At 38.4% G+C, this 26,615-nt stretch overlaps 1 protein-coding gene across 7 annotated transcripts in view; it reads left to right on the forward strand.

Annotated features, from left to right (window-relative positions):
- The window catches only part of GALNT13 (polypeptide N-acetylgalactosaminyltransferase 13), a 492,985-nt gene that overhangs the window by 369,407 nt on the left and 96,963 nt on the right, over positions 1-26,615 (forward strand). For all 7 annotated transcript variants that reach the window (XM_045032703.1, XM_045032702.1, XM_045032701.1 and 4 more), the window contains one exon: positions 2,025-2,205. In XM_045032703.1, coding sequence (XP_044888638.1) covers positions 2,025-2,205 — 181 coding nt within the window. The remainder of the gene's footprint in view (positions 1-2,024; positions 2,206-26,615) is intronic.

Here is a 26,615-nt window from a genome sequence, read left to right on the forward strand (position 1 = left end):
GAGAAGTATCTTAGTGTTGGTGCTTAATGAGAGGCATAATGTTGAAGTACATTAAATATATTGTTTTGGAGGTGGTTTGTAAATATATACAGTAATGTATATTTACATTTTCTCATGCATTCCCTTTTTAAAAAAAGTTAGCAACTGTTCTGTAGTATGTCAACTTGAAGTTTCATCTATACTGACTAATTGTCACTGAATATAAAACACAAGATGTTAAACGCAAGAATGTTTTGTTGTTGTCATTGCTAATCCCACCAGAATACATTATTTAGCATACTAATGGAATTATAGAAAAGGGTTTAGCCGTATTAAATAAGAGCTACATTGTTACTATGGCAGCAACATTTCTATTCGTACAGTTTATTCTTAAATGTTATGTCTATTTAAAGGAGTCCTTATTACAAAAATGTAACAGTTCTTTTGTCAAAAATGCCAGAAAGTTTTTGTATTTTTTTTATTATTAGGAAGTGCTGTAAATTGACTTCATAAATTATGCTGTTAGGTGAGAAGGAAAGCCAAAGGTAGTGCATGTGGGGACATAGAAAGAAGGTGGATGGGTTGGATGGCGGCTGCTACTCTTTGCTTACAGCAAAAGGGGGAATGAATGTCAATTAAGTATAAGCCCCAAAGAAACTGCATAATATTGGTAATATAGAGAAGGGAGTAGTTCTGAGGAATATGTTTAAGTACATTGTGAGGTGAAAAACTGAAAAGTATAATTGTAGTAACCACATTACAGATTTATTCAGAGGTAATTAGTTGATAGAGTGAAACTTCTATATTGGAATGGTGACACTACAAAATTTGCTTAATTTCTAGAATCATCAATCTAGATTATGCAGCAGCAGTAGCACTACATACTTAAGGTTGCAAATTAGTTTCTGTTGTAAATGTGATACTTACTTGTCCTTCATTCCTCATAGTCCATGCTTCTGTGAAATCCACACAGGAATAACAGCTTCAAAATTGGTGGGCAAGGTCTGTGATCCGAGTGGAATTTTTTTGCCAAATTACAGGGCTATTGGATGCTGAAATGTAGGAGTGAATTATGAGTCCCCAGAAAGAGAGGTTAAAAACTTCTGATTTTTATAATGTATAGTCCTGGAACCTTAAAATTTCATTGGTCCTGCAGGTGGATCTTGTTTTATGAGAACTCACTGTTGTTCAGTGTAATTAAGTCTGCAGGTCAGATGGAATATTAAAAGCCTAGGGCCAAAATTTGCCTTCAGTTATACCAGTGCAATCCCACTGAAATAAGGGGAATTACATTGATGTAACTGAATGTGGAATTTGACTCCAGGACTGTAAGTAAACCAGTACTTTCCACTGCATGGAGATTATCAGATTTTATTTTGTGTGTATAGGTTTCTTCTTAATAGTCTAAGATAGCAGAGCTGCCTATCTCACCACAGACAGAGGACTGGTTTTGGAGCCAAAGAGCATACGTTTTGGCCTAGTGCTTCATGTATGTAGCAGGATGATGACCATGGTGACTGTGTGTATGCATATCTATACCTATAATATTACAATCAAGGACCATTGTACCATCTTCTAAATAGCCAAAAAACACAATGCCAGCAAAAATTACCAAAGCTCTTTTCTATTGTTATAAAATGTTATGAATTGCAGAATGAAATTCTTGGAAACTCAAAATCATTAAAAAGAAAAGAATAACTGATATCCTGAATTGAATGTGCATAGCATAATTACACCGTTTAGAGGGTAGGGTGCTAGAAAAAAATGTGTGTGTGTCTAAAGTGGTAGGGCTAAGTCTACCAGTCAGGTAAGCTTGCACAAGATGACTGAAGTGTATGGTCTTGCACCTGCTTTATCATTAGTGAAATTTGACCCATGCTATATAATTACATTAAAAATTGATGTGTAAATCTGTTTTTTGATCTCAGAAGTGTATAAAGTAAGGAGTCATCTGTCAAACATTTTCTTAGAGATGGCTGCTTCTTGCAACAGAATTTTTGCAGGATACTTTTTATACAGTTTTTAAATATTTTGCCTAATTTCAGATTTGGCAGTGTGGAGGCTCCCTGGAGATTGTAACATGCTCTCATGTTGGACACGTGTTCCGTAAGGCAACCCCTTATACTTTTCCTGGTGGCACTGGCCATGTAATCAACAAGAACAACAGGAGACTAGCAGAGGTCTGGATGGATGAGTTTAAAGACTTCTTCTATATAATATCCCCAGGTAAGAAATCATTTTGTGATCATTTTATAACATGTATATCTATCTGAAAAATGAATATGCGTATATATGTATGTGAGTGAGAGGTGTGGGAGAGCATAGTTAGAGTTCTTTCAGCATCTCCTTCTCAAAAGTCAAATCCTTCTAACAGTGATCGGTACCTCTCAGACCTCGTGTTATACGGACATTGGTATAGTCTCGGGCTCTGACTATAACATAGTCAGGAAGGTGCCAGTTTGGACCGAGGATGTTTCCAGGTGGTCTTAAATTTAATAATCTGCCTAAAGATAGCATTTGTGATGAGCAGGTCATTCTTCACACATTTTGCTGAGAAGGAGAATCCCATCAGGGTTTACATTTCCCACCCCTTCTTTGCCTACTTGGAGCACTTCTAAAATTTGTCAATTTTTATTTGTCTGCTATCATGTAACATAATTGAATGGTGTCTCTTTTTCATTTGACTCTTTCTCTTCAGTTTCTACCTGTATTTTATCGATTTCTATCTTCTCCTCTTTACTAAGATACAGAGAATCCTGGTTAATGGATCCTTCCCATGGGATGTCTCTGTCCAAACCATGTGCTCCTCCACACCTGCTGGCTTTCCCCGAGCCTCTAGTTTGCTGGCATGTAAAATTAAAAAGGTCGTAATCTGGTTCTGTTTTGGTTTAGGTGGAGCCCATCCAAAAGGTTCCCCAGTTCATTTTAAACCTAAATCTGTCCTCCCTACACTTTCATCTCATCCATGCACTGAAACCCTGTGGTTCTTCCTGTCTAACTGGCTTTGCATGTGGAATTGGAAGCATTTCAGAGAATGCTGCCATGGAGGTCTTGGACTTTAATCTCTTACTTAGCTTCTAAATTTGGCCTCCACAAACTCTGAGCATGCCCTCAGCTGACTCTCTTAATATCTGAAGACACTTGATTTGTGGTTGAGTTAACATGACTATCCTATGACTGCTAAGGCATGCATGTGCAAAAAGGGGGTATGCTGAGAAAGAGAGAATATTCTGAACCCCTTAATTTTTTAAAATTTCATTTTAAACATCCTAAAAGATACTTAGTCAACCTGTCACCCAGTAAAAATATCATCCAAAATATTTTTTAAAAAGCAACAATTCCCCACAAATCAACATCAGCATATTTGCATCAGACTAGCTATGGTTTTTCTGTATTTGTTACTTTGTTTGTTTCTCTGATCTAAAATGGAAGAGGATGTAATGAGTTGAGAACAATAAAGATGCCATGCTAGGGAAAGGACTCTTTGACATGATTTACCATGGATTTGACCAAATTAAGGCACAGTTTTTTTAAAAATCACCTATTGTATCATGTGGTATATTTTCTAAAAGAATGGATAATTTCAAGTTCTCTTTTGCCAGACAGTTTGATAATACAAACATCCCATTACAAGGGCTACTTGACATGTTACAATAAATGCTTTTAATAATATCAATTAAAAATACAGTTTTGCTTTATAGGAGTATGAAACAAGGAAATAATAATACCTTGATCCTAGGTGTCTGCCATTATAGATGTTTTTGCATTACATCTTACCAGCAAGTGCTCCAGGCTGACTAGGGTTAGTTGTTTAATGCATTTCGGTGAAATAATACACTCAAAATGCATTAGAAAATCACATTAGCCTTCATTTTATTCTAAAATACTTTAGAAGGTACTTTCTGAATTGGATACGTTATTGGTAAAAAGCATCATTATGTAAGTGTTTGGGATAGTGATATAGACAATGGAATAGTTAAATTATTCTATTTTTCAAAAAGGGCCTGGAATGAAATTGCAGCATTGCAATGGTGATAGTGGTTCCTGTTACTAAAGACAAGTGTGTCAGCATTTCAGTTATGAAGACTAGCCAACCTGTGCTGTTTTTCTTTTACTCCTACCCCCTATTCACTGACCCTAGCTAGCAGAGTGCAGCAGCACATCGATATTTTGGGAAGAGGGTTTAATTCCATATCTGCCAGAGCCAGTGTAGGATCTCTTCATTCCATCATACTTTTTCATGCCTTGCTGATTTCCTTTGTCCCCCATTCTGTTTTGTTTTCTACTTCTCTTCCCTTGCCTCTCTGCTTAGTGTGGGGATTTCAATACACCTCTACCGTGATATAACGCTGTCCTCGAGAGCAAAAAAATCCTACCGTGTTATAGGTTAAACCGCGTTATATCGAACTTGCTTTGATCCGCCAGAGTGCGCAGCCTCCCCCTTTCCCGTCCGGAGCACTGCTTTACCGCGTTATTTTCGAATTCGTGTTGTGTCGGATCGTGTTATATCGGGGTTGAGGTGTACCTAGGTCATTCTTTATTACAGTAGACTCTTACATTGGGTTTTATCTTATATCCCTTCTTACACAATGCTCCCACTGAAATGGGTGATAGGGGAATGTAGTATTTTGAGTCCAAGGAGGTCACCAGTATAAAAAAAATTTAAAAAGCGGAATGGAAAAGTAGATCCAAATTTTGCCCATTTTACACAAATTCAGCTTGTTCTCTGTTTGCTCCCCAAACCTGTATGTGCCCTATTTCCAAACTCTTCCCACTCTGAGAGCTCTGTTAGTCATGTGGCCAATTGTCAGACTGCCAAAATAATATGTTAATGTGGAATCAAAGATAGTTAGTTAGTAGAACAATTAAGCCTTACTGACTAAAGTGAATATTTTCTGGCCGGTCTTAATAGTGTAGACACTTTGGGCCAATCCTATGTGGTGCTTTCTCAGTCTGCACCTTATTGACCCAGCCTTTTATCTACAAATACAATGGAAAATGGGACTAATACTCCGAAGGTGGTAGTTTGATAATTTAGTATCACACAAACAAAAAACAAGAATATTATTTGCCTTAGATGTTTTTATATGAGAAGATGAAATATTATATTTTTTTAAAATGGATGCAGCCCTTTAGAAAGTAAATGTATTAAAAATGTGGATGTTGGTAATGTCAAATGACTGTGTAACCTTGCATTTGCTTCAGTGTTTCATTCTGGTAAGTTTTAATAGCCAAGTGCCCCACTTTAGGAAGCAAGGGATACAATGAATAGCTTTTCTGAGATGTGCTGCCAGAAATAAGTATTTAAAAAGGTGAGCAAGAGGCAAACAGATATTTTTCACTGGTGAATTGTCTCAAATACTCAGGAGGCCCCAAAGCATGAAGCAGCATACAATTGGGATGCTAATTAGATTTAGAATCTATCTCCACAAAAGAACTTTTTTTCACAACATGTATTTTAAAAGTGCCTAATTCGTTCTCTCACAGCATGTGTTTGAAAAGTACCTCATGCACTGTATTTCTTAATTTACCTCTATAGATTTTTTCCAGTCTTGTGAAACCTCTGTGGAGTTAGGTGCTTGGGATATAAGGTTTGATTTTGAATATTGATGTGATTAGTACAGTAGGAGATATTGGAATATGGAATTTGACACCTTACCTCATTATGCAACAGAATTATTCATGAGGATATCTTAATGCCAGGTCCTGAGGTGATGTATTATTTAGTGTGTGGATCTTTTCTTGATATATTGGGTAGATAGACGATATCCTGCCTTAGGCAGGATGGGGGAATGTTAATGAACCTCCACTGTTGTGAATTGTTTAACAATTCCATTGTTTAGCTAAATAGAAAATGGCTTATTTGAAAGTTTTGACACACACAGCCTTTGAGTGATGCTCTTGTAGTGGCGCACCTGTCCTTTAAGAGCTTAAATGAATGAACATTTTAGAGCTTTCTCACAGGAACTTCTATCTTGGAGAAGAAGAAAAATTGATTTTTCTCTTTTTTGCAAAAGAGATTCTTCTGGTGTCACGTTTGGATCCTTTTGTGACTACGCTTACAATCCTGCAGGATACAGCATGTAGGGTGAGAAGTTATTTTCACCGCCCAAATCCATACGTAGTCACCTAAATATACATCACCAGATTTTCAGAAGTGATAATCACTCACTAATTCTATTGAAATAACTGAGATTTGCAGGAATCCCATGCTTTTGCAAGCCAAATGACTTGTACTTTGATGCCAAAACATAGATATAAATAAGAGTCTGTCTTCACTGCATAATGCTGTTCAGTGTACTGTCTCTTAGCTTGATGCCCAGGGGCTGGATTGCCCTTTTCTGCAGTAAACTCTCCAGGAGGGGCTAAAAGGAGGGAAAACTGTGTGGGATGTCCAACATCATTTCATGGTGTGAGGGGGAGCTATTTCCCCCTTCACAAAATGGACTATGGGGCCTGGGTAATCCCAGAATCAAGGTCCTTGAGCCCCAGAGTTTCCTAACCCGGGCCTAGTCCCTGTAGGCCCGGCTTGACATAAGTAACTTGCCGCATTTCTTATTGGGGATAAGTGGGAAGGTGAATGGAAGGTTAAGTTTAAATAGGAGCTTGAGAAACAGTATGCTGGAGTCAGGATGTGTGCGCTAGCTAAGATAAGCAGCAACAGACGGATGCTAGGGACTGTAGACAAGAGTAAAGATCAGGTTCCAGGTGAACAGTAGGTGGACAGAGCATGCTGTACAGGGAAACCAATCCAAAAATGTGTGGTGTAATGGATAGCAAATGCAATGTAATGTGTAAATGTACATAAAAGAAGAGGCTGTCTGTCTAACTTTGGATGTGTGGTATGCACCTAGCCACTCCCTACTCTTGAGTCTTATCAACTCCCTGTCGGTTTGCTGTATGCCAAATAAAGGAACCTGTGGGCTCCAGTGGAACTCAACTGCTTGGAACTCGCTTTGTTTTATTGGTCCATGGGATTCCCTTAAAGTCCGCACCAGAGAGGGAAATCTGTGGGAACATTAATATAGCTCTAACCTCCACAGGCCAGTGTGTGGAGTGCACCGCTCTGTCTTGCCTCACACTATGTATGTGTGTGCGCATGCACACCACTCTCAGCCTTGCCTCACACTGTGTGTGCACATCCTGCTTTCAGCCTTGCCACACCTAGTGTGTGTGTGGGGGGGTGCCCCTCTATCTGCCTTGCCCCAACCGATGGGGTGGGGGGAAGCCCATTTTTTGCTTCCTGCCTGTCATCCTTTTTTCCTTTTTCAGTCACCTGTTTTGTCATCTTCGATTTTTCTAACCAACCCTCTTTAAAGTATAGAACTACCTTAAACCCTGTTTCCTGCTGGAGAGTGTTCAGAGTACAGAATTTGTCTGAGATTAAGTACAAGTACTTGTGATAAAACTAAAGGTCCAAATTATGGCTCTTTTGTCCCTTCTGGTCAGGGCTTCCATTAAAGTAATTGAGTTTTGCCATTGATTTCAGGGCATTGCATTTCCATTCATGCAAATTACTTTGAGCAGAAGGTGCTGCATAGTGTCCACAGAGGAACTGGAGGATTGTGCTAACACATGCAGATGACCCCAGACCCTATCGTGAAAGCCACCCCCATAACTAAATGTGCAGAGGAAATATTATGTGCAGTCACACAGGGACAGCTCCTTGGGACTCACCTTTTCAGCTCCCCTCCAAGCAAGCGACACTGACTATTCCTACACAGTAGACGTACCAGGAGTTGTCCATATCTTGAAAAATGAAGCATGAGGATCCAGCTTCTTCTTGGTTATCATTCATCTGTCCTCTTCTAGAGGATGAAATAAGCTCCTCCATCTACCTCTCCATCTTGCATCTCTCCATAACGGCAAGCATCCCTGATCTTGCTGTCAAACTGTCCCAACCCCAAATGAGCTAGCTGTGTTACAAACGTCTGTCTGAGACAATAAACATTGCAAAAAGCATCTGCAAAATCTGCTTTGAGCTCAGTGGATTTTCCTTCATGGCATCTGCTTTGTGCAAATATGTCCCTGCCTCAAAATTAAAATTTGGCCCAGGATATTAACTCTTAGGTCAGTATTGTTTACAAATGATTATTTATGTGCTTGACAATTTGGATAAACTTTGGATAACAATATTGTTCTATAAAGCTTTTTATCACTTAAAGATTCAATTTATATTACTACTGTGCTAGGAAAATTAGGATGAGTTGGTAGCTTTACACATTGTATAATTCAGTGTTAAATTGTGATTGCTTTTGCAGGGTTTTACATTTTGATTAAGTTTTTAATTACAGTAAATTTATAAGAGCTGCAGTTTTCTAAAGCAGAGAGTAGAGGTTAGATTTATTAATTACTCCAGAAACAAAGCAAATGCTTAAGGCTGAGTAAATGGATATTGAAAATACAAACCTAGCTTTCAGGCTTATTTAGAGGCAATGTTTAATTACAAACCTATGTTCCTATGTAAGCATTTATAATCATTAAATTACTTTCTCTTAAAATTGTATGAAAAAAAATGCCACTCACTCTTAAAATCACCACCCGCTCCTTGTCCTCTCCTCCCCCCCCCGTGCAATGTTATTAGTTTTCAAATTGAACATGGCCTTTCACATACTTTAAATACAGAAATCAAAGTAGAAGTGTGAATACAAGATTAAAGTACCTAATTGTGCAGTCTTAAGATACACAGGAACTCTGAAATTTGTTGGATTTTGACTGCATGAGTACTGCAGGGTGCTGGAACAATTTGTATAGTGGGGGTGCTGAAAGCCATTGAACCAAACTGTAAACCCTGTATATAATGGAAACCACTTCAAGCCAGGGGGTACAACAGCATCCTCAGCACCCCTAGCTCCAAAATCTATGGAGGACTGAGGAATAAAACTCTGAACTATTTTGGATTAAAAAAACCTTATAGTACTTACATATTGAGGAATACTTTGAAACTGATCTCGTCACCTTCCATAGGTCTCAGATTTTATTTTACTCGTGTTATTTGAATGGCCAAAGATACATGTGTTGGTCCTGCAGAAAACTTGTATTGTTGATAACCATTTCTAAAAACTACTGGGCCTGATTCTGCTCTGTTATACTGGTGTAAGTCCCAAGCTCAGCAGAAGTACTCCTGATTTACGTTGGTGTAACCAGTCACAGACTTCAACATTGTGATATCAAAACTAGGAGATTGCTGCAGGATTCAAGTGAAGGAAGAGATGGGTTCTGTAGAGAAAGGTCTGTATTCAAACACATTTTCAACAATAACAAAGAAAAAATACCACATGACAAAACTAATTTTTGAATGAATTTTCACTAGTTTAGAGCCTTTTTAAAAGTCCATTTAAATGATGATTAATAAAATTATAATGAATATGGTTAACAAAGTAAAAATACAAGCAGAATTATTGCAAATAAGGGTAATTTTCTTACATAAGAGCGGCAGATATAAAAGGAATCTCTGCATTGACTTCTGCCATAAAAGAAAAGGGAACTTAACAGAGCTGAGGCAACAAGATTGATCTGCAGCAAATATAGATACTGTGGTTTTTAAAAGGCATCTCTATTATTTTTCTTCATCAGTTCATCCCATCTGCCCCATCTTTTTTCAGACCTTTCAGTAGTTAAATAGATGTGGTCTTTTTAAGTTCAGGTAGGATAAGTAAATGTACAACACCATAAACAGGTAGTTTTCCAAAACAAATGAAGGAAATTTATGACTAGCTGAATACATTTAAGCCTTTTATGTCAGGCTTAAATAGTTTGGGATTCCTGCATTGGCACGAATTTAATAATTTCTGTTGGATCCAATGAATCCCAGTAGTCATTGGGCAATAGAAAGATATAGCTATAATAGTGAGTATGTCATGATGAGAACCAGTCCAAGTTAGCTAATACTCTTTCACAAACATTTTAGTGATGTGGTGTTGTTTTGCCTCTCCACTTAATACAATTTTGTACTCGCCTCCTCCACTCCCACCCCAAAATTGTATTTTTTACAAAATTTTGAGAGACTGCACACTTTTCATAGCAAAGAAAGCAAAGCTCACAAATTTGATCAGTGGAGTAGTGCAAAACTTCAAGGCGGGAGAGTGGTGCCAGGGATAAGTACAGATAATGTTAACGTGGGCATAGAGATTACTACCTTGATTATTCATTGATCTAAGAAGCAGCAAAGAATCCTGTGGCACCTTATAGACTAACAGACGTTAGTTAGTCTGTTAGTCTATAAGGTGCCACAGGATTCTTTGCTGCTTCTACAGAACCAGACTAACACGGCTACCCCTCTGATCATTGATCTAAAACGTTAATACTGCTAATTAGAGTTGTGCAAAAACCGAATTTCTAGTACCAATTAAACTTTTTAAAAATTTTCAGTGATATGAAAAAGGTAACAATTTTGGGGCAAACAACATTTTGACCCAAAATGAAATTTTTTCAGAATTTTTAACTTCTTTTAAAAAAGAACATTGCAGTAAAATTCAATATGAGAAGGCCTTTCAAATAAAAAATGTTTCATTTAAAAAATGTCAGAACCAAACACACACACGTTTTCGCCCAGCTCTACTCCTGATCAAAATTTCTACCCATGTCTTTTATTCCAAGCATTTTATTTATTTACTTATTTATTTATTTTGCTGCCTTTTTACAAACCCAAAACCTGGCAAATGTCACAGGAAAAAAAATCCATGGAGAATATTTCCTCCAGTTGTAGTCCCTGACTGGTAAGGTATAGTAAGGTAGGATTGTAATTGCTGGATGCAAATCATGCTTGAGGATACAGCCATAAACTATATAGCAAGAAGAAAGCCTGTGGTTTGTTTCCAGAAAGACTGTCCTGCCAGCCTGGGAGTCTTTCCTATGCTTCAGAATGAAATATTCTGGGAGTCAAGATCTCACCGTGAAGCCCTTAACTTTGAGGGAACACTCAGTGAGTTGTTAGGGCCTATATTAGAAGTTCTTCTAGTTGAAGAAAATCCTCTGTTAAACTCATTAATCCAGATGTTGCTAAGGGATTGTTTCTCCAACGTGGCACTGTTCCCCTTTAGTAGCAGACAATGGGATCATCATATTTCATCAGGGTGAAGGCTGCAAATGGAACAAAAAAGTAATCAAGTTCATGCAGAAAATAGAAAATAAAGTTACCAATTATGAGATGGCCTTCTTTATAAGAAACAGGTAGATGAAATATTAAGTAACTATAGCTTATTCTTTTATAGGTCATTTCTGGATGTCAGAAAATTGTTACCAATATTATTAAAATGATTTTTTATGCTTATATCCAATACCGATGTCTCATAGTTTATTAGTCTGTATAATATAGGTTTCTAGATAATACTGTTAGAGAACAAAGAGAGTTACATTTTAGTAATTAGTTCTCTGAAGCGATTGTCTATTGGGCACATGCTTATCTACCCTGCTCTCCTTTGGGAACTGATTCATTTGAATACTTATATTATGTCCTAAAAGAGAGAGGTACTGATGGTTATTCATACTGGTAAGGTGTTAAATATATCCCTTGGAATACACCAAATATTATGCCTCGAGGCAAAATCGAGCTATGAATTGCTGTCTTGAAGTCGTGTACCAGAGAAGTATGACTCCACTTATAACAGCAACTTATTAGCTCAATTTATAGATAAAATAGCCCTCCTCACCTAGTATGTGATGTAGGATCTGTAGGAACCAGAGTTTTGAAATCAGCACAGCTTTAAAAGATTTAAAGAAAATTCCGATTGTGAATTCTTGACAAAACATTGTGGCTTACAATGTAGGCCAAGTTTTCCATGTAATGAAGTCGGAGTCTAAGACACATAGGATTAGGTAGGTATATACCTTCCTGCACTTACATTACCTTCATGGATAGGCACTTAACACTGTTTGGAGCAGCTGTTAGGGATCCAGCAGAATGTGTTACCCTCTGATCTGTCTGAGCCACCCTGTGAGTGTGATGTCTATTGCTGCTTTCTGCAATCCCACCCTCAGTGCCTTATACTCCTAAAGGTAGATAGGATGTTTTTGTGTCATAGAATATCAGAGTTAGAAGGAACCTCAGGAGATCATCTAGTCCAACCCCCTGCACAAAGCAGGGCAAATTCCCAGACAGGTGTTTTTTTGTTTGTTTGTTTGTTTTAAACCTAGGTCCCTGGGTTTAGGGATCCAGTGCTCAAACCACTGAGCTATCCCTCCACCCTCTTTTAGAAAGTGGGATTCTGTTTGTTGCAGAGTGCAATAAATATATTTAAAGTATTCACTTATATAGTTTTATATGTGAAATTATGATCCTGCATTAGTGCATAAAATTCAGTTTGTATGGCCGATCATTTTCAGTGCATAGGTATGGTTTATAATTTGAACAGCCACTCAAATGTAAAGATCAGTATTGTTAATTAACTGCAGTTGTGAGACAACTTTGTATGATAAAATCTTGTGTCTGAACTGGAGGAATTTTCTAAAAGGTCATCTCAGCAACATGTATCATTTTCTTTTTAATTGAACAAATACTTCCAGGAAGCTACACATCCCTAGAAGCAACACTCTTTGTGAAGCCATCGTGGATCAGCTGGAAGCTTTTGTAGACAGTGCATATGTAATTCTGGTTTAGTGACATGTCAGATAGAGTAAGCTCTTGTATGCTACCATAATACAATAACATTCGTATTTTTAAAAGATAGTGTTTTCATTATCTGCTGTACTTTTTCTACACTGAGGTCATAAACAATAAAGCCCGAGAATGCACTCTTTTGTTACAGTTTTGGTAAATGGCAAAATGTTTCATAGTCTCTAGGTCGAGTAACATATTTACTATAAATAGTCAATAAATCCAGCGGCCCCAGTTAGGACTCCATAGCGCTAGGCATTGGACAAACAAAAGTAAGTTGGGCTTCCGGCTATAAAAAGCTTCCAACTTAAGCAACCAAGCAAAAAATAAATAGCAAGGGAGAAAAAAAAGCCAAATAAATATTATCTATATAAGAAGATTCCAGGATTGTCACTTTGTGTCTCACTCTGAAGACTAGAATATCTGAAGTATGAAGTGATGGAAACAGCCACAAACATATTTGGAGAGATGTGTGGTGATTGGGAAGACACTGGAGCATCCAAAGGGTTGGTATGTGCACACTTACCATAGTCACCAGCAGCTCAGACAGGAATTGCATATCCTGCGGTACAATCCCTCCCCATGTCCCCCTTGTGGATGGGTGGCTCTAAACTGCCCCAATGCAGGCCTTTGCATACCTGGTTTAATTTGGTCTCAGGTCTAGGTCTGGTCTACAGGCAGTTTTTGTATCACTGTGACTATATCTGTTTAGAAACCAACTTAGAGAGTTGAAATCCCCTAGTGTGAATACAGCATATGGGTGCTCTCCCTTCATATGCAACTCTCTTGCATTTACTATGTATTACATCACATATTTTTTGATTGGCTTGGTCTCTTCGCAGGAACTAATCCCTGTGCAGCATGCTCGGTTCATGCATTGTCCATGCTTGACCTCCTCTTTACATTCCTAAGTATCTTGTCCATTTTTAATAAATAGTTCCCTGGGTGTTCTCCCTTTTCTTTTAGCTGGCTCAGACATTCTATCTTTTTAGCCTGCTGACCTATTTATTTCAGCCTAATGATCTGTTTACTTCCCTAATTCTTTCCTCCAAAAAAGGAGGCCTCTCTTCATGTGTTAATTACTCATGTCAGGCCAGACCTATAGTTCTTAATGTGAAAGAATATACACATTTTATGTGAAATCTAAATATGTAGATTAGATTAGTTTTTTAAACAACATTATCTGCCTCAGAAGATTAGTGACCTAACCTTTCCATGCCAAGTGTATCTATTTTTGACATCCTGCCAGCTTGACATTGGATGATGAAGGAAATAGGTTACATTTACTGAGGTGTAATAACATTTCTGATATTTATTCAATAGTTATTGTAAATCCTATACATAATATTAGTAAAATTCCATGCAAGTTTGAATAGTCTAGTCACTGAACAGTCAAAAGGGATGCAAAGAAATGTATCTTGTTGGAAGGTAAGTAGCTATGAGTATATACAAGGCATGTGACAAAATATATAAGCAATGCTCTTCCTGTTCCATTTTTTCACTAGCTCCCTCTTCTCCCATTCCCATACCAGGTTTTTTTTCAGCTCAGTTAATCAAAAACGTTAATCATTTCATGTATTTTAAGTAGGTTGTAACTATATGTTCTTGTAGCCATATTCTTATTATGATTCTGATTATTATGACTCAATAGTAGGGCTGTCAAACAATTAAAAAATTAATTGCACGATTAATCGTGCTGTTAAACAATAATAGAATACCTGCATTCAAAAATAAAATGTCAAACTTTGGAGCCTACAAGTCCACTCAGTCCTACTTCTTGTTCAGCCAGTCGCTCAGACAAACACGTTTGTTTACATGTTCAGAAGACACCAGCAGAAGGTTGAATCTCTTTTTTGGTGATTCAGGTTCTCTAGCTTCTGCATCAGAGTGTTGCTCTTTTAAGACTTCTGAAAGCATGCTCACACCTTGTCCCTCTCAGATTTTGCAGGGCACTTCTGATTCTTAAACCTTGGGTCGAGTGCTCTAGCTATCTTTGGAAATCTCACATTGGTACCTTCTTTGCATTTTGTCAGTTCTGCAGTGAAAGTGTTCTTAAAATGTACAGCATGCTGGGTCATCATCCGAGACTGCTATAACATGAAATATATGGCAGAATGTGAGTAAAACACAGAGAAGGAGACATACAATTCTCCCCCAAGGAGTTCAGTCACAAATTTAATGCATTTTTTTTTAACAAGCGTCATCAGCATGGAAGCATGTCCTACGGAACAGTAGCCAAAGCATGAAGGGGAATATGAATGTTTAGCATATCTGGCATGTAAATATCTTGCAACGCCGGCTACAACAGTGCCATCCGAACACCTGTTCTCACTTTCAGGTGACATTGTAAACAAGAAGCGGGCAGCATTGTCTTCTGAACATGTAAACAAACTTGTTTGTCTGAGCGATTGGCTTAACAAGGAGGAGGACTGGGTGGATTTGTAGGCTCTAATGCAGTTATGTAACAAAAAAAATCTACATTTGTAAGCTGCACTTTCATGATAAAGAAAGTGCACTACAGTACTTGTATTTTTCATTCACCTCATACTATTTCTTTTGTTTATCATTTCACAGTGCAAATATTTGTAGTAAAATAATATCAGATGAGCCCTGTACACTTTGTACTCTGTGTTGTAATTGAAATCAATATATTTGAAAATGTAGAAAAACATCAAAAATATTTAATAAATTTCAATTGGTATTCTATTGTTTAACAGTGTGATTTAAAACTGCGATTAATCACGATTAATTTTTTTTGAGTTAATCATGTGAGGTAACTGCGATTAATCAACAGTCCCACTCAATAGATTATCCAAACTAAAAGATTTGGGAAAGGGCAGCTGGTCTAGCTTTGGAGCAGGCTGATAAGGTCATCATTAAAGTCCAGGAGTGTCTTTTTGTGCTGTGTGTCTTTCTCCACTGTGAGATGTCTGTCTGTCTCTCCCCCAATCATCTCTCTCACCATCTGTAAGTCATCACCATTTACCTTCTCAACCAGTCACTCTCATCATGACTCGCTCCACTCTCCCTTTGTGACCCTAAAAATGGACAGTTATGCCTCCAATGACTATTTGTGTGCAGATACCTAATATATGCAGGCAATTGCATATTTGGGTGCACAAATCGGGCACATTTTTATGTACACATTTGCACAGAGGCAATTGAGAAAAATCAGGCGCAAAATACAATACACTCAGTCACTGAAGTGTAACAGCTCAGTCACTGTATGCCCTTGCTGCATAGCTAAGACATTTTATAATCTTAATAATCAGTTAGTATACAATTAACACATAGTACCTAGCCTGTTAAATCTAAGATTAATGCCAAGTTACTGTGTTTTTAGAGCACTTTACATAAATTTAATTTTAGAGTTTTTATTTGGGATTGCAAGATCAGAGTTTGTGTTTTACCAAGATTAACTCAGCAGATTATGTGCAATGATTTTTTTTCAAATGTAATTACATAATTAGGTTGATAATGACTGTATTAGTTTAGTGAACAAGAAACCTTGATAAACATTTTCAGTCTTTCTTCAACCATTTCGAATTTTAATGTTTAAAGACTTCAGAAGTTATGCAGTGACATAACTCCAAAGTAAACCCTTTTAACCTATGGCATTAGGGCCTGAGCCTATAATGAGATATGTAGGGCTAATCTTGTGTACCTCTGTAGCAGGACATTAACATACTGATTCAGATTTAAGAACAGCTGCATCACATAGGGGTGGCTACTCCACATGCACAAAGCATTCTTAGGTTTTACTGCTTCATCATGCTGTTGCTGATTTGGGCTTCATAGTAAGAAATAAGTTCTGTTTCATATCTTCATAAAAGATTTAGATAATGTCATAGAGAGGACTTACAAAGTTTGTGGATGATATGTAGATGGGAGGGGTTGCAAGTGCTTTGGAGGATAGGATTAAAACTCAAAATGATCTGGACAAACTGAAGAAATGGCCTGAAGTAAATAGGATGAAATTCAATAAGGACAAATGCAAAGTTTTCCTCTTAGGAAGGAAGAGTCGGTTGCACACATACAAAATAGAAAATTCCTGTTTAGGAAGGAGTACTGCAGAAAGGGATCTAGGAGTCATAGTGGATAACAAGCTAAATATGAGTTGACAATGTAACACCTTTGCAAAAAAACCAAACATTTTGGGATGTACAGTGAAACTCCGCTATAACGCGATGTTTGGAGTCCAAAAACTTCCATCGCGCTAAATGAGGGGTTGCAGTATAGCGGGGTTTGTCAGTGATCCCCAATGTGGTGCATTGATATGCGCTGCCTAGTGCCCCTAGTGCCCAGCAGGGGAACGGAGCCCCCCGCCTGCCGGGGACAGAGAACTCCGGGGCTGCGGGTGCCGGTGCTCTCTGTCCCCGGCAGGTGCGGGGCCGCAGCTTCTCTCCCACTTCAAGAGGAGCCGCGGCCCCGCACCTGCCGGGGACAGAGAGCACCGGCGCCCGCAGCCCCGGAGTTCTCTGTCCCCGGCAGGCGGGGAGCTGTGGCTCCTCGTGAAGCCAGAGAGAAGCCACGGCCCCGCACCTGCCGGGGACAGAGAGCACTGGCGCCTGCAGCCCCGGAGTTCTCTGTCCCCGGCAGGCGGGGAGTCGCGGCTCCTCGTGAAACCAGAGATAAGCTGCGGCCCTGCGCCTGCCGGGGACAGAGAGCACCGGCACCCACAGCCCCACAGTTCTCTGTCCCCGGCAGGCGGGGAGCTGCGGCTCCTCTTGAAGTGGGAGAGAAGCCGTGGCCCCGCACCTGCTGGGGACAGAGAGCACTGGCGCCCGCAGCCCTGGAGAAGCTGGAGAGAAGCTGCAGCCCCGTGCCTGCTGGGGACAGAGAGCACCGGCGCCGGAAGCCTCGGAGTTCTCTGTCCACTGCAGGTGCGGGTCTGCAGCTTCTCTCCCCTGCTATGGTGTTGGGGACCATTGGTACAGTACCATATTGTATTATGCCTTAAAGGGGAGCCAACCTTTATATGCGATTTTGCGTTATGGCGGGGCGCTTTATTGCAAGGTTTGATTGTATTAGCCAGAGTGTAGTAAGCAAAACACGAGAAGTAATTCTTCCACTCTACTCTGCACTGATTAGGCCTCCACTGGAATATTGTATCCCGTTCTAGGTGCCACATTTCAGGAAAGATGTGGACAAATTCGAGAAAGTCCAGAGAAGAACAAAAAAAGTAATTAAAGGTCTAGGAAACATGACCTATGGGAAAAGATTGAAAAATTGGGTTTGTTTAGTCTGGAGAAGAAAAGACTGAGAGGGGACATGATAACAGCTTTCAAGTACATGAAAGGTTGCTACAAGGAAGAGGGAGAAAAATTGTTCTCCTTAACCTATTAGGATGGGACAAGAAGCAATGGGCTTAAATTACTGCAAGAGCAGTTTAGATTGAACATTAGGAAAAGCTTTCTAACCACCGGAATAAATTGCCTCAGAAGGTTGTGGAATCTCCATCATTGGAGATTAAGAGCAGGTTAGACACACCTGTCAGGGATGGTCTAGATAATACTTAGTCCTGCCATGAGTGCAGAAGACCGGACTAGATGACCTCTCAAGGTCCCTTTCAGTCCTATGATTCTATGAAAAGTAGTCGTGTTGGGGATGGAGAATGTGAGACAGAATTCAACACTACTTATTCCACATCCTAGCCACCAAAAGGGCTCATTCTTGCATAACTAAATCTCCCTTTGACTGTAGTGAGAATTTTGGATATATAATGAAAGCAAGATCAAATCCAGAATGGTAATACAGTTGTCATGCTGTTAGGAGTTACTTTTACTAAAGACAAAATTTAAATGCATTGATTCAGTTACTAATAATTGGGGCCTAAATTAACAGGATGCTTTTTGACTCCAAGTGTATAGTGCATCTCCCAAAGACTACTCTTGCAGCCCTTCTTTTGGGCACCTGTAAAAAAGGAGGGAAAAACTGAACTATAATTAATCTGTTATTCACTGGGACCTGTTATTGCTCCTGTGCCAATTACACTTTGTTAATATTCTTGGTTCTTGTAAGGCTCTGTCCTTCAAACCCTCACTCTTGTAACAGTCCGTGCATATATGTATAGTTCAGTTGAAGTTTAGCATTCGCAAGTTCGGCTCTTTAGTCTACAGCTTTGTATTGGTTGACAAAAATAGAAATTGAATGGAAGCAATAACATTAAAAGAACAGTCTAATCACATTTTCAGCTTGCTCAAGGCTATTTGGTTTCTATTCATTTTCGTAGAAGTCACACAACTAATTCCCTGTGTGCCACACTGAAAATGAGACACTTTGAGATATACTCATATAATACTATCGTTAAATATATAGTGTTGTCTGCTTGACAAACTGCACACATAGAAAAGGCCCAATCCTGCCCTTGATTATGTCCATGTAACGCCCAGCGAAGTCCCATGAGACGTGCACATGCATATCCAAGGAGAGAATAAGTTCTTATGGATTTAATGGCATATATATTTCACTCAAGTTTTCATGTAAAATGTTCTGCATATTTAATTATTCCAAAGCCATCACTATGTCTGGAAGTACACTTCATTACACAGCATGAAAATTATTTCAGTATATATTCAGATTTTTTGGTACTGGCATCCAGATCTCATGCATGCATGCAGGTGGACCTCTGCACCCACATGGAGCTCCTCACAGGATTGGGCCTAACCATATAAACATTTTTCTTAATGTAGTGCTTATTCAGTATTTCCTGTAGCGGCTATTACTTCATACATTCCAAGGCCAGAAGGGACCACTGTGATCATCTAGTCCAGTGGGTTTCAACCTGTGGTCAACAGACCTCTGGGTGCCTCAGGCTATACCTAAGATTTCCAAAGGGGTCCGTAAATCCATTTGAAATTCTGTAGGGGTCCACACGTGAAAAAAGAGTGAAAACCACTGAACTAGTCTGACACTTTGTATAGACCAGGCCATAGAACTTCCCCAAAATAATTGCTAGAGCATATCTTTTAGAAAAACATCCACTCTTGATTTAAAGATGGTCAGTGATGGAGAATCCCCCACCACTCATGGTAATTTTTTCCAGTAGTTAATCACATTCACAGTTAAACATTTACACCTGATTTACAGTCTGAATTTGTCTAGCTTCATTTTCCAGCTATTGGACTGTTATAACTTTTATGCTAGATTGAAGAGCCGATTATTAAATTTTTGTTCCCCAAGTAGGTACTTAGACTGTAATCAAATCACCCTTTAACCTTCTCTGTGTTAAGCTAAATATATAGACTCAAGAAACTCAATCACTGTAAGGCTGGTTTTCTAGTCATTTAAGCTTTCTGGTGATTCTTCTCTGAACCTTCTCCAATTTTCAAAATCCTCCTTCACCTTAATGACCCGTTTGTTTGTTTGTTTGTTTTTAAGAAAATTACAGTTAGCTATTAAGGGTCATACTTAAGTAACATGTAAGTGGTGGAGAGGACAATGAAACTAGAGCTGTGCAGCATATTTGTGTTTGCATTTTTAAATTAAGTCACTTGGAGTGGCCCCTGTTTTGTGTTTTCAGCAGATGTTCCAAAAATGAATTTACTAGCTGGAATGTTTGTGGAAACAGAAAACATTAGACAAATAGTTGAAAGTATTTGTGGAAAGTGAATTTTTGAGTTCATCTATGCAATTGTTCATATCAGAATCTTTATTTGTGTCTGTGATCAGGGGGCCACACTGAGGTTACTCAATTGGGGCAAACTGCAAAGAAGGGGGCAGACAATTCCCAAAGCTGATGGATATTCCAATACTTAGATTTACCAAGCCAGCACAAAACAGCTTCTGCAATTCCTTACTAGTTGCACAGAAGCCAAAACACAGTTCTCTTATTGCAACCCAGCCTTGGGCTTCCAACCAGATATCCAAGTCAAACATGATGTTACTGAAAATCTTATTAGTCATATAAGAAAGTTCTACCAGTCCCAAAGGATCAGACACATTACCTCCCAAGTTAATGAATATTTCAGATTTTACCCAAATACATGCGTATAGCCAATTCTTATGATCTAAACTGAAATTTATTAAAAAAAGAAGAGTGTATTGATTAAAAGATCAGTATATTTACAGACATGAGTACAATTCTAAGATAAGTTTTATAGTAGAGATGGTGAGCTTTGTAGTTGCAAAGAGTTCTTTCAGAATTAGTCCATAGGTTATAGTCCAATGTTCATATTCAGGTTGATCTAGGTGGGACTGAAGATCTCAGTCTTCCAACTTAGGCTTCCCTTTCATAAAGCATCAAGCAGATCTGAGATAAAAGGATCAGGTCCCAAGAGTCTTTTATACAGTTTTCTAGCATCCTGTGTACCATACATCACCAGTAGTGAACTACATGGATTAAAATACGGTAATTTATCTATTAAGCAGTTTATCACAAACTTTAAAGAGACATATACACAGTGACATTTCACCCAAGATTCATCTAAATGTGATCTCTGAGTTGATAGTGATAGTAATAGACAGGAACTGTCTGTTTACATGGCTAACATCTAACAAAATGTAAGTATCACCTCTAATTCTCTAACAATACAGGTTTGCATTTCAAAGTTCTAGCCCATCTAACATGGAATGGCCCAAGTTACCATTTACATACTTTTCTAACATGTCTTGAAAGGTTGAATCTGGATCAATTAGCCTGCGAGCTGCTTAACCCTTTCTGGCCATGTGTTTCAGTGTTATGTTCATCGAGTCAGATAACAGTAGTATATTGTGTGGTCAGTGTATTCAGTTAAAATAAATCAATATGAATATAGAATACTCTCAACAAAATCATCACAGATGAGCTGCAGGTCAAGAATTAGTCACATAAATTACTCAGTGACTAATTCTGAAAATCAAATTTGAGAAAAATCACGATCCGTACATGAAGAAGGAAAAAAAGGTGAAATTCTTTGAATAAAATATTGATTACATATTCTTCCCCCGGCTCTAGTTGGAATAAAGGTGCATGCTGTTCCATTAAGACTTTCATTTGTTGTTGACACTCTGATGTATTCTTTTCCACTTAGAATATAAATTATATTGACAAATATGAATATCAGATCCTTTGCTGAAAGGTTAATAACTACAGAAATAAGGTGTACCTTACAGCAAAAACACTTTAATTCATTTTTGTCTAATATGGTAAAGAAAGGAAGAAAAATACAGTAATGACATGTCAAGCAGATATAATAGAATCACAGAAACTGTGGATGGAAAAGGTTTAATGATTTAGGGTTGGAAATGGTTAGGTCATCTTATCTCATTTCCAGAATTGCTCCCTACAGCATATTTTCTAGTTCTTTGTTCAGTTAAGCTTTAAATTCACTTATGTGACTGAATTACCTGAAATTAAAAAAAAGAATAGCATTTATATAGTGCCTTTTCATCTCCAGAATACTTTTTATAAAGATTAACTATTCTTTACAAGACCCGTTTGAGGTAGTTGAGTGTTACTTATCTTTTAAACAAAAGGAATCTGAGGCAGAGATGTTGGGTGAGTGTGACAGTCTGTATCTCTATGTTCAGGCTTTCTACAAGACTATGATAAACTTTGTACAAGGTATGCCTTGTGAAGTATCATTTGAAAACTCATCATCTGCTGATCATTATTGTCATGATAAAATGTGTGGCATCATTGTATGTAAAGTTATAAGATTCTACTGTACGATATGCTCCAAGTTTAGAAAAGCAGGCATAAATCAGTTCCTGAGAGGCAAGAGGCTAGCCAACACCTCAGCCAGATGTCCACATAATCAAATGGACTATCACCTGGCTAAGCACCCGTTCTTTGGCAGTAAGAAGGGTATGAGTGAGAAATTGAGTGAGAAAAGCCATCCCACTTTTTATGGACTGTAAGGGTAAGTGACAGGTGGAGAGATCTCAGGGGGAAGAGGCAGTGTGGGAGCGGAGTCTTGGGGGAAAGGGGCGGTGTGGGGCGGGGCCATGGGCACTGGTTTTAGGGAGTTTCTGCCACTCGTGCCCTAAGTAATGTCAAAGTGAGTTACCCAAGGTCATAGAAGGAGTTGGTCAGGGTCAGAATTAGAATTATGCTCACATCACTAGAACATGCTTCTCCCAGATACTGTAGCTGGTGATTGCTCTTTTCCTGAACAGTGTGCCTGTTAATACACTATATAAGACAGTGACATGCATAAAAAGAGAATTATGTAGTAACATTGAAGCTTAATTTCTAATATAAGAATGAAGTGCATCATGAAAACTACTCTTGTTTGCTGCATCATGCATGAAACAATGCTCAGAAGGTCATCCATCTTCACAGAGTGAGAAATGGAGTAACTGGCATAAGCTACATGTAAAATCAGTTTGGTTATCTCAGTTGTTTATAGCACAAAACCACGACATATAATGTAGTGATTTGTCTTGACTAGTAGCAATCTTTATTTTCAGTAAGTCCCCTACTGAAGTTTCAGGGGAGTGTTGTTTGGAAAGGTGAGTGAGAATATTGCACTGTGCCAGGCAATAGTGAGTTTTATTCTCTTAAGACCTGTCAGTCTGCCAGGCAACAGCTTTTACATTTAAAAATTTGCCTGCAGTTTGGAAAGCAAATGTTGATATTTCATACACGTGCTAACATTTAGTTCACATACATAAACTGTCTTTGTAAATAATTTGCTGTCCATGTAACAATTAGCTGAGAAAATAAAATTTAGACTAAATGTTTCGGCACAGGATTTAAATTTGAAGCTCATCCAGTTTAAACAAATCAGTTTCACACATATTAACAGTGGAAATTGAATTACCAGAGTTAAGAAAACATTCTGATGTAAATTCTAGGTCCCAAAAACTTGTTTGAACAGATTTGAACAGCATTAAATTCTCCTTTTGCTGATCCGTTATGCTATCTGAGCCTCTCTCCTTTTGCGTAAACAAGGAGAAGCAGCTCAGATTGATGTCTCATTCTGGAATGCCTGGAAGGGTTTTGTATGTTCACACTGCTCAAAGCTTATTGGTGGCTATAAATTTGACACATTGCTTCAGTATACCTTGTAAATTGCATTTTACATGCATTTTCTTGCTTTCAGAATAGGTTTTTATTAAACTCTGATTTTAACAATAGCTGTCTTGACTTAAATTTCAATCATATAGGCAGTAATGAGACTGGTATGTTTGCAATCCATCATTTTGAAATAATCAGTGTGTAATATTGCATACACAAGCTACTGATTTAAAACGTGGTCTTACAGAGCAACATGCAGGTTTAGATACCCTCAGTACAGTACATGATTATGTACTTTACGTTTCTTGATTCCAAACAAAGATTCAGAGATATAATGCTAGAAGGGACCATTATGATCATCTAGTCTGACTTTTTGTATAACAAAGTCCATAGGACTTCCCTGAATTAATTCCTTTTGAATTAGAGTATATCTTTTAGAACAACATCCAATCTTTATTTAAAAATTGCCAGTGACCACAACCCTTAGTAAATTGTCCCAATTGTTAATTACCCTCACTGTTAAAAAAACTTGCATCAGATTTCCAGTTTCAATTTGTCTAACTTCAGTTTACAGCCACTGGATCTTGATATCCTTTGTCCTGTTAGAATGGAGAGCCTCTTATAAATTTTTTTTTTGTTCCTGATGTAGGTACTTATGGTTTTCTCTGTTAACCTTAACCTACTCTTTGTAATGCTAAATAGATTGAGCTCCTGGAGTCTGTTACTGTGAGGCATGTTTTCCAATCCTTTAATCATTCTTGTGGCTCTTCTGTGAACCCTCTCCAATTTATTAATACCCTTCTTGAACTCTAAAATTCTGAACTGGACACAGTTTTCCATTAGTGGTGCCAGATACAGAGGTAATAGAGCCTCCCTACTAGAACTGGGTAAATAACTAAACAAACAATTTTTTCAGTCTTTCCTTAGGTCATATTTTCTAGACTTTTGGTTATTTTTTGTTGCTCTTCTCTGGACTTTCTTCAATTTGTCCACATTTTTCCTGACATGTGGCACCCAGAATTGGACACCATACTCCAGTTGAGGCCTAATCAGTGCAAAGCAGAGCAGAAGAATTGTGTCATGTCTTGTTTACAACATTCCTGCTAATACATCCCAGAACGATGTTTGCTGTTTTTGTGACAGTGTCACACTTTCGGCTCATATTTAGCTTGTGATCCACTATGACCTCCAGATCCCTTTCTGCAGTATTCCTTCCTAGGCAGTCATTTCCTATATTGTATGTGTCCAACTGATTGTTCCTTGCTAAGTGGAGTACTTTGCATTTGTCCTTATTGAATTTCAGCCTATTTACTTCAGACCATTTCTCCAGTTTATGCAGATCATTTTGAATTTTAATCCTATCCTTCAAAGTACTTGCAACTCCACCAGCTTGGTATCACCCGCAAGCTGTATAAGCATACTCTCTATGCCATTATCTAAATCACTGATGAAGATATCGAACAGAACCGGACCCAGAACTGATCCTTGTGGGACCCCACTTATATGTCCTTCCAGCTTGACTGTGAACCACTGATAACTACGCTCTGGGAATGGTTTTCCAACCAGTTAAGCACTCACCTTATAGTAGCTCCATCTAGTTCATATTTCCCTAGTTTGTTTATGAGAAGGTCATGCAAGACCGTATCAAAAGCCATACTAAAATCAAGAAAGACCACATCTACCACTTCTGCCCCATCCACAAGCCTTATTATTCTGTCAAGAAATCTATTAGGTTGGTTTGACACAATTTGTTCTTGAGAAATCCATGCTGTTGCTTATCACCTTATTATCTTCAAGGTGTTTGCAAATTGATTGCTTAATTATTTGCTCCATTATCTTTCCAGGTACCGAAGTTAAGCTGACTGGTCTGTAATTCCCTGGGTTGTCCTTATTTCCCTTTTTATAGATTTGCATTATATTTGCCCCTTTCCTGTCCTCTGGAATCTCTCCCGTCTTCCATGACTTTTCAGAGATGATCACTAATGGTTCAGATATCTTTTCATCCGGCCCTGGTGACTTAAAGACATCTAACTTGTCTAAGTCATTTTTAACTTGCTCTTTCCCTATTTTAGTCTCTGACCTTACCTCATTTTCACTGGCGTTCACTGTGTTAGACGTTCAATCACTACTAACCTTGTTAGTGAAAACTGAAACAGTCATTTAGCACTTCTGCCATTTCCACATTTTCTGTTACTGTTTTTCTCCGCTCACTGAGTAACGGACCTACCCCGTCCTTGGTCTTCCTCTTGCTTCTAATGTATTCGTAGAATGTTTTTTGTTACCCTTTATGTCTTTAGCTAGTTTAATCTTGTTTTGTGCCTTGGACTTTCTAATTTGTCCCTACATACTTGTGTTATTTGTTGATATTCGTCCTTTGTAATTTTACCTAGTTTCTACTTTTGTAGGACTCTTTTTTTTTTGAACTTCAGATCATTTGAATATCTCATTAAGCCAGGGTCGTCTCTTGCCATATTTCCTATCTTTCCTACGCAGTGGGATAATTTGCTTTTGTGCCATTAATAATGTCTCTTTGAAAAACTGCCAACTCTCTTGAACTGTGTTTTCTCCTTCAACTTGCTTCCTGTGGGAACTTACCTACGCACTCCCTGAGTTTGCTAAAATCTGCCTTTTTGAAATCCACTATCTTTATTGTGCTGTTTTGCCTGCTACCATTCCTCAGAATCGCAAACTCTACCATTTCATGATCACTTTCTCCTAAGCTGTCTTCGACTTTCAAATTCTCAACCAGTTCCTCTCTATTTGCCAAAATAAAATACTTGGTTTGGGTCAAACCGAACTGTTATCTTTTCCTTCCTCCCTCCCCTGTCCCTTTCTTCCCTCTCCTTCCTGGCCCTCTGCTGTCTTTTCCCTTTCTTGTCTCTTCTCCTTCCTTTCTCTCTTGACCCCCCCATCCTCACATGCCACTGGTTTCAGGGAGGCTGAAGGGGGTGAATAAACAGTAATGCAGGATTTCAAGCCATCTTGAGCTCATTGTTCTATCCACTGGAAGCATTGGAAGAGTGCAGCCATTTTTATTCGAGGAAAACTCACTTCTAGCTGCAGAAAGAATGTGAGGAAGTGGTAGGCATTTTAACTAGG

The sequence above is a fragment of the Mauremys mutica genome, chromosome 10, assembly GCF_020497125.1.
Source record: "Mauremys mutica isolate MM-2020 ecotype Southern chromosome 10, ASM2049712v1, whole genome shotgun sequence".
Classification (NCBI taxonomy): domain Eukaryota; kingdom Metazoa; phylum Chordata; order Testudines; family Geoemydidae; genus Mauremys; species Mauremys mutica.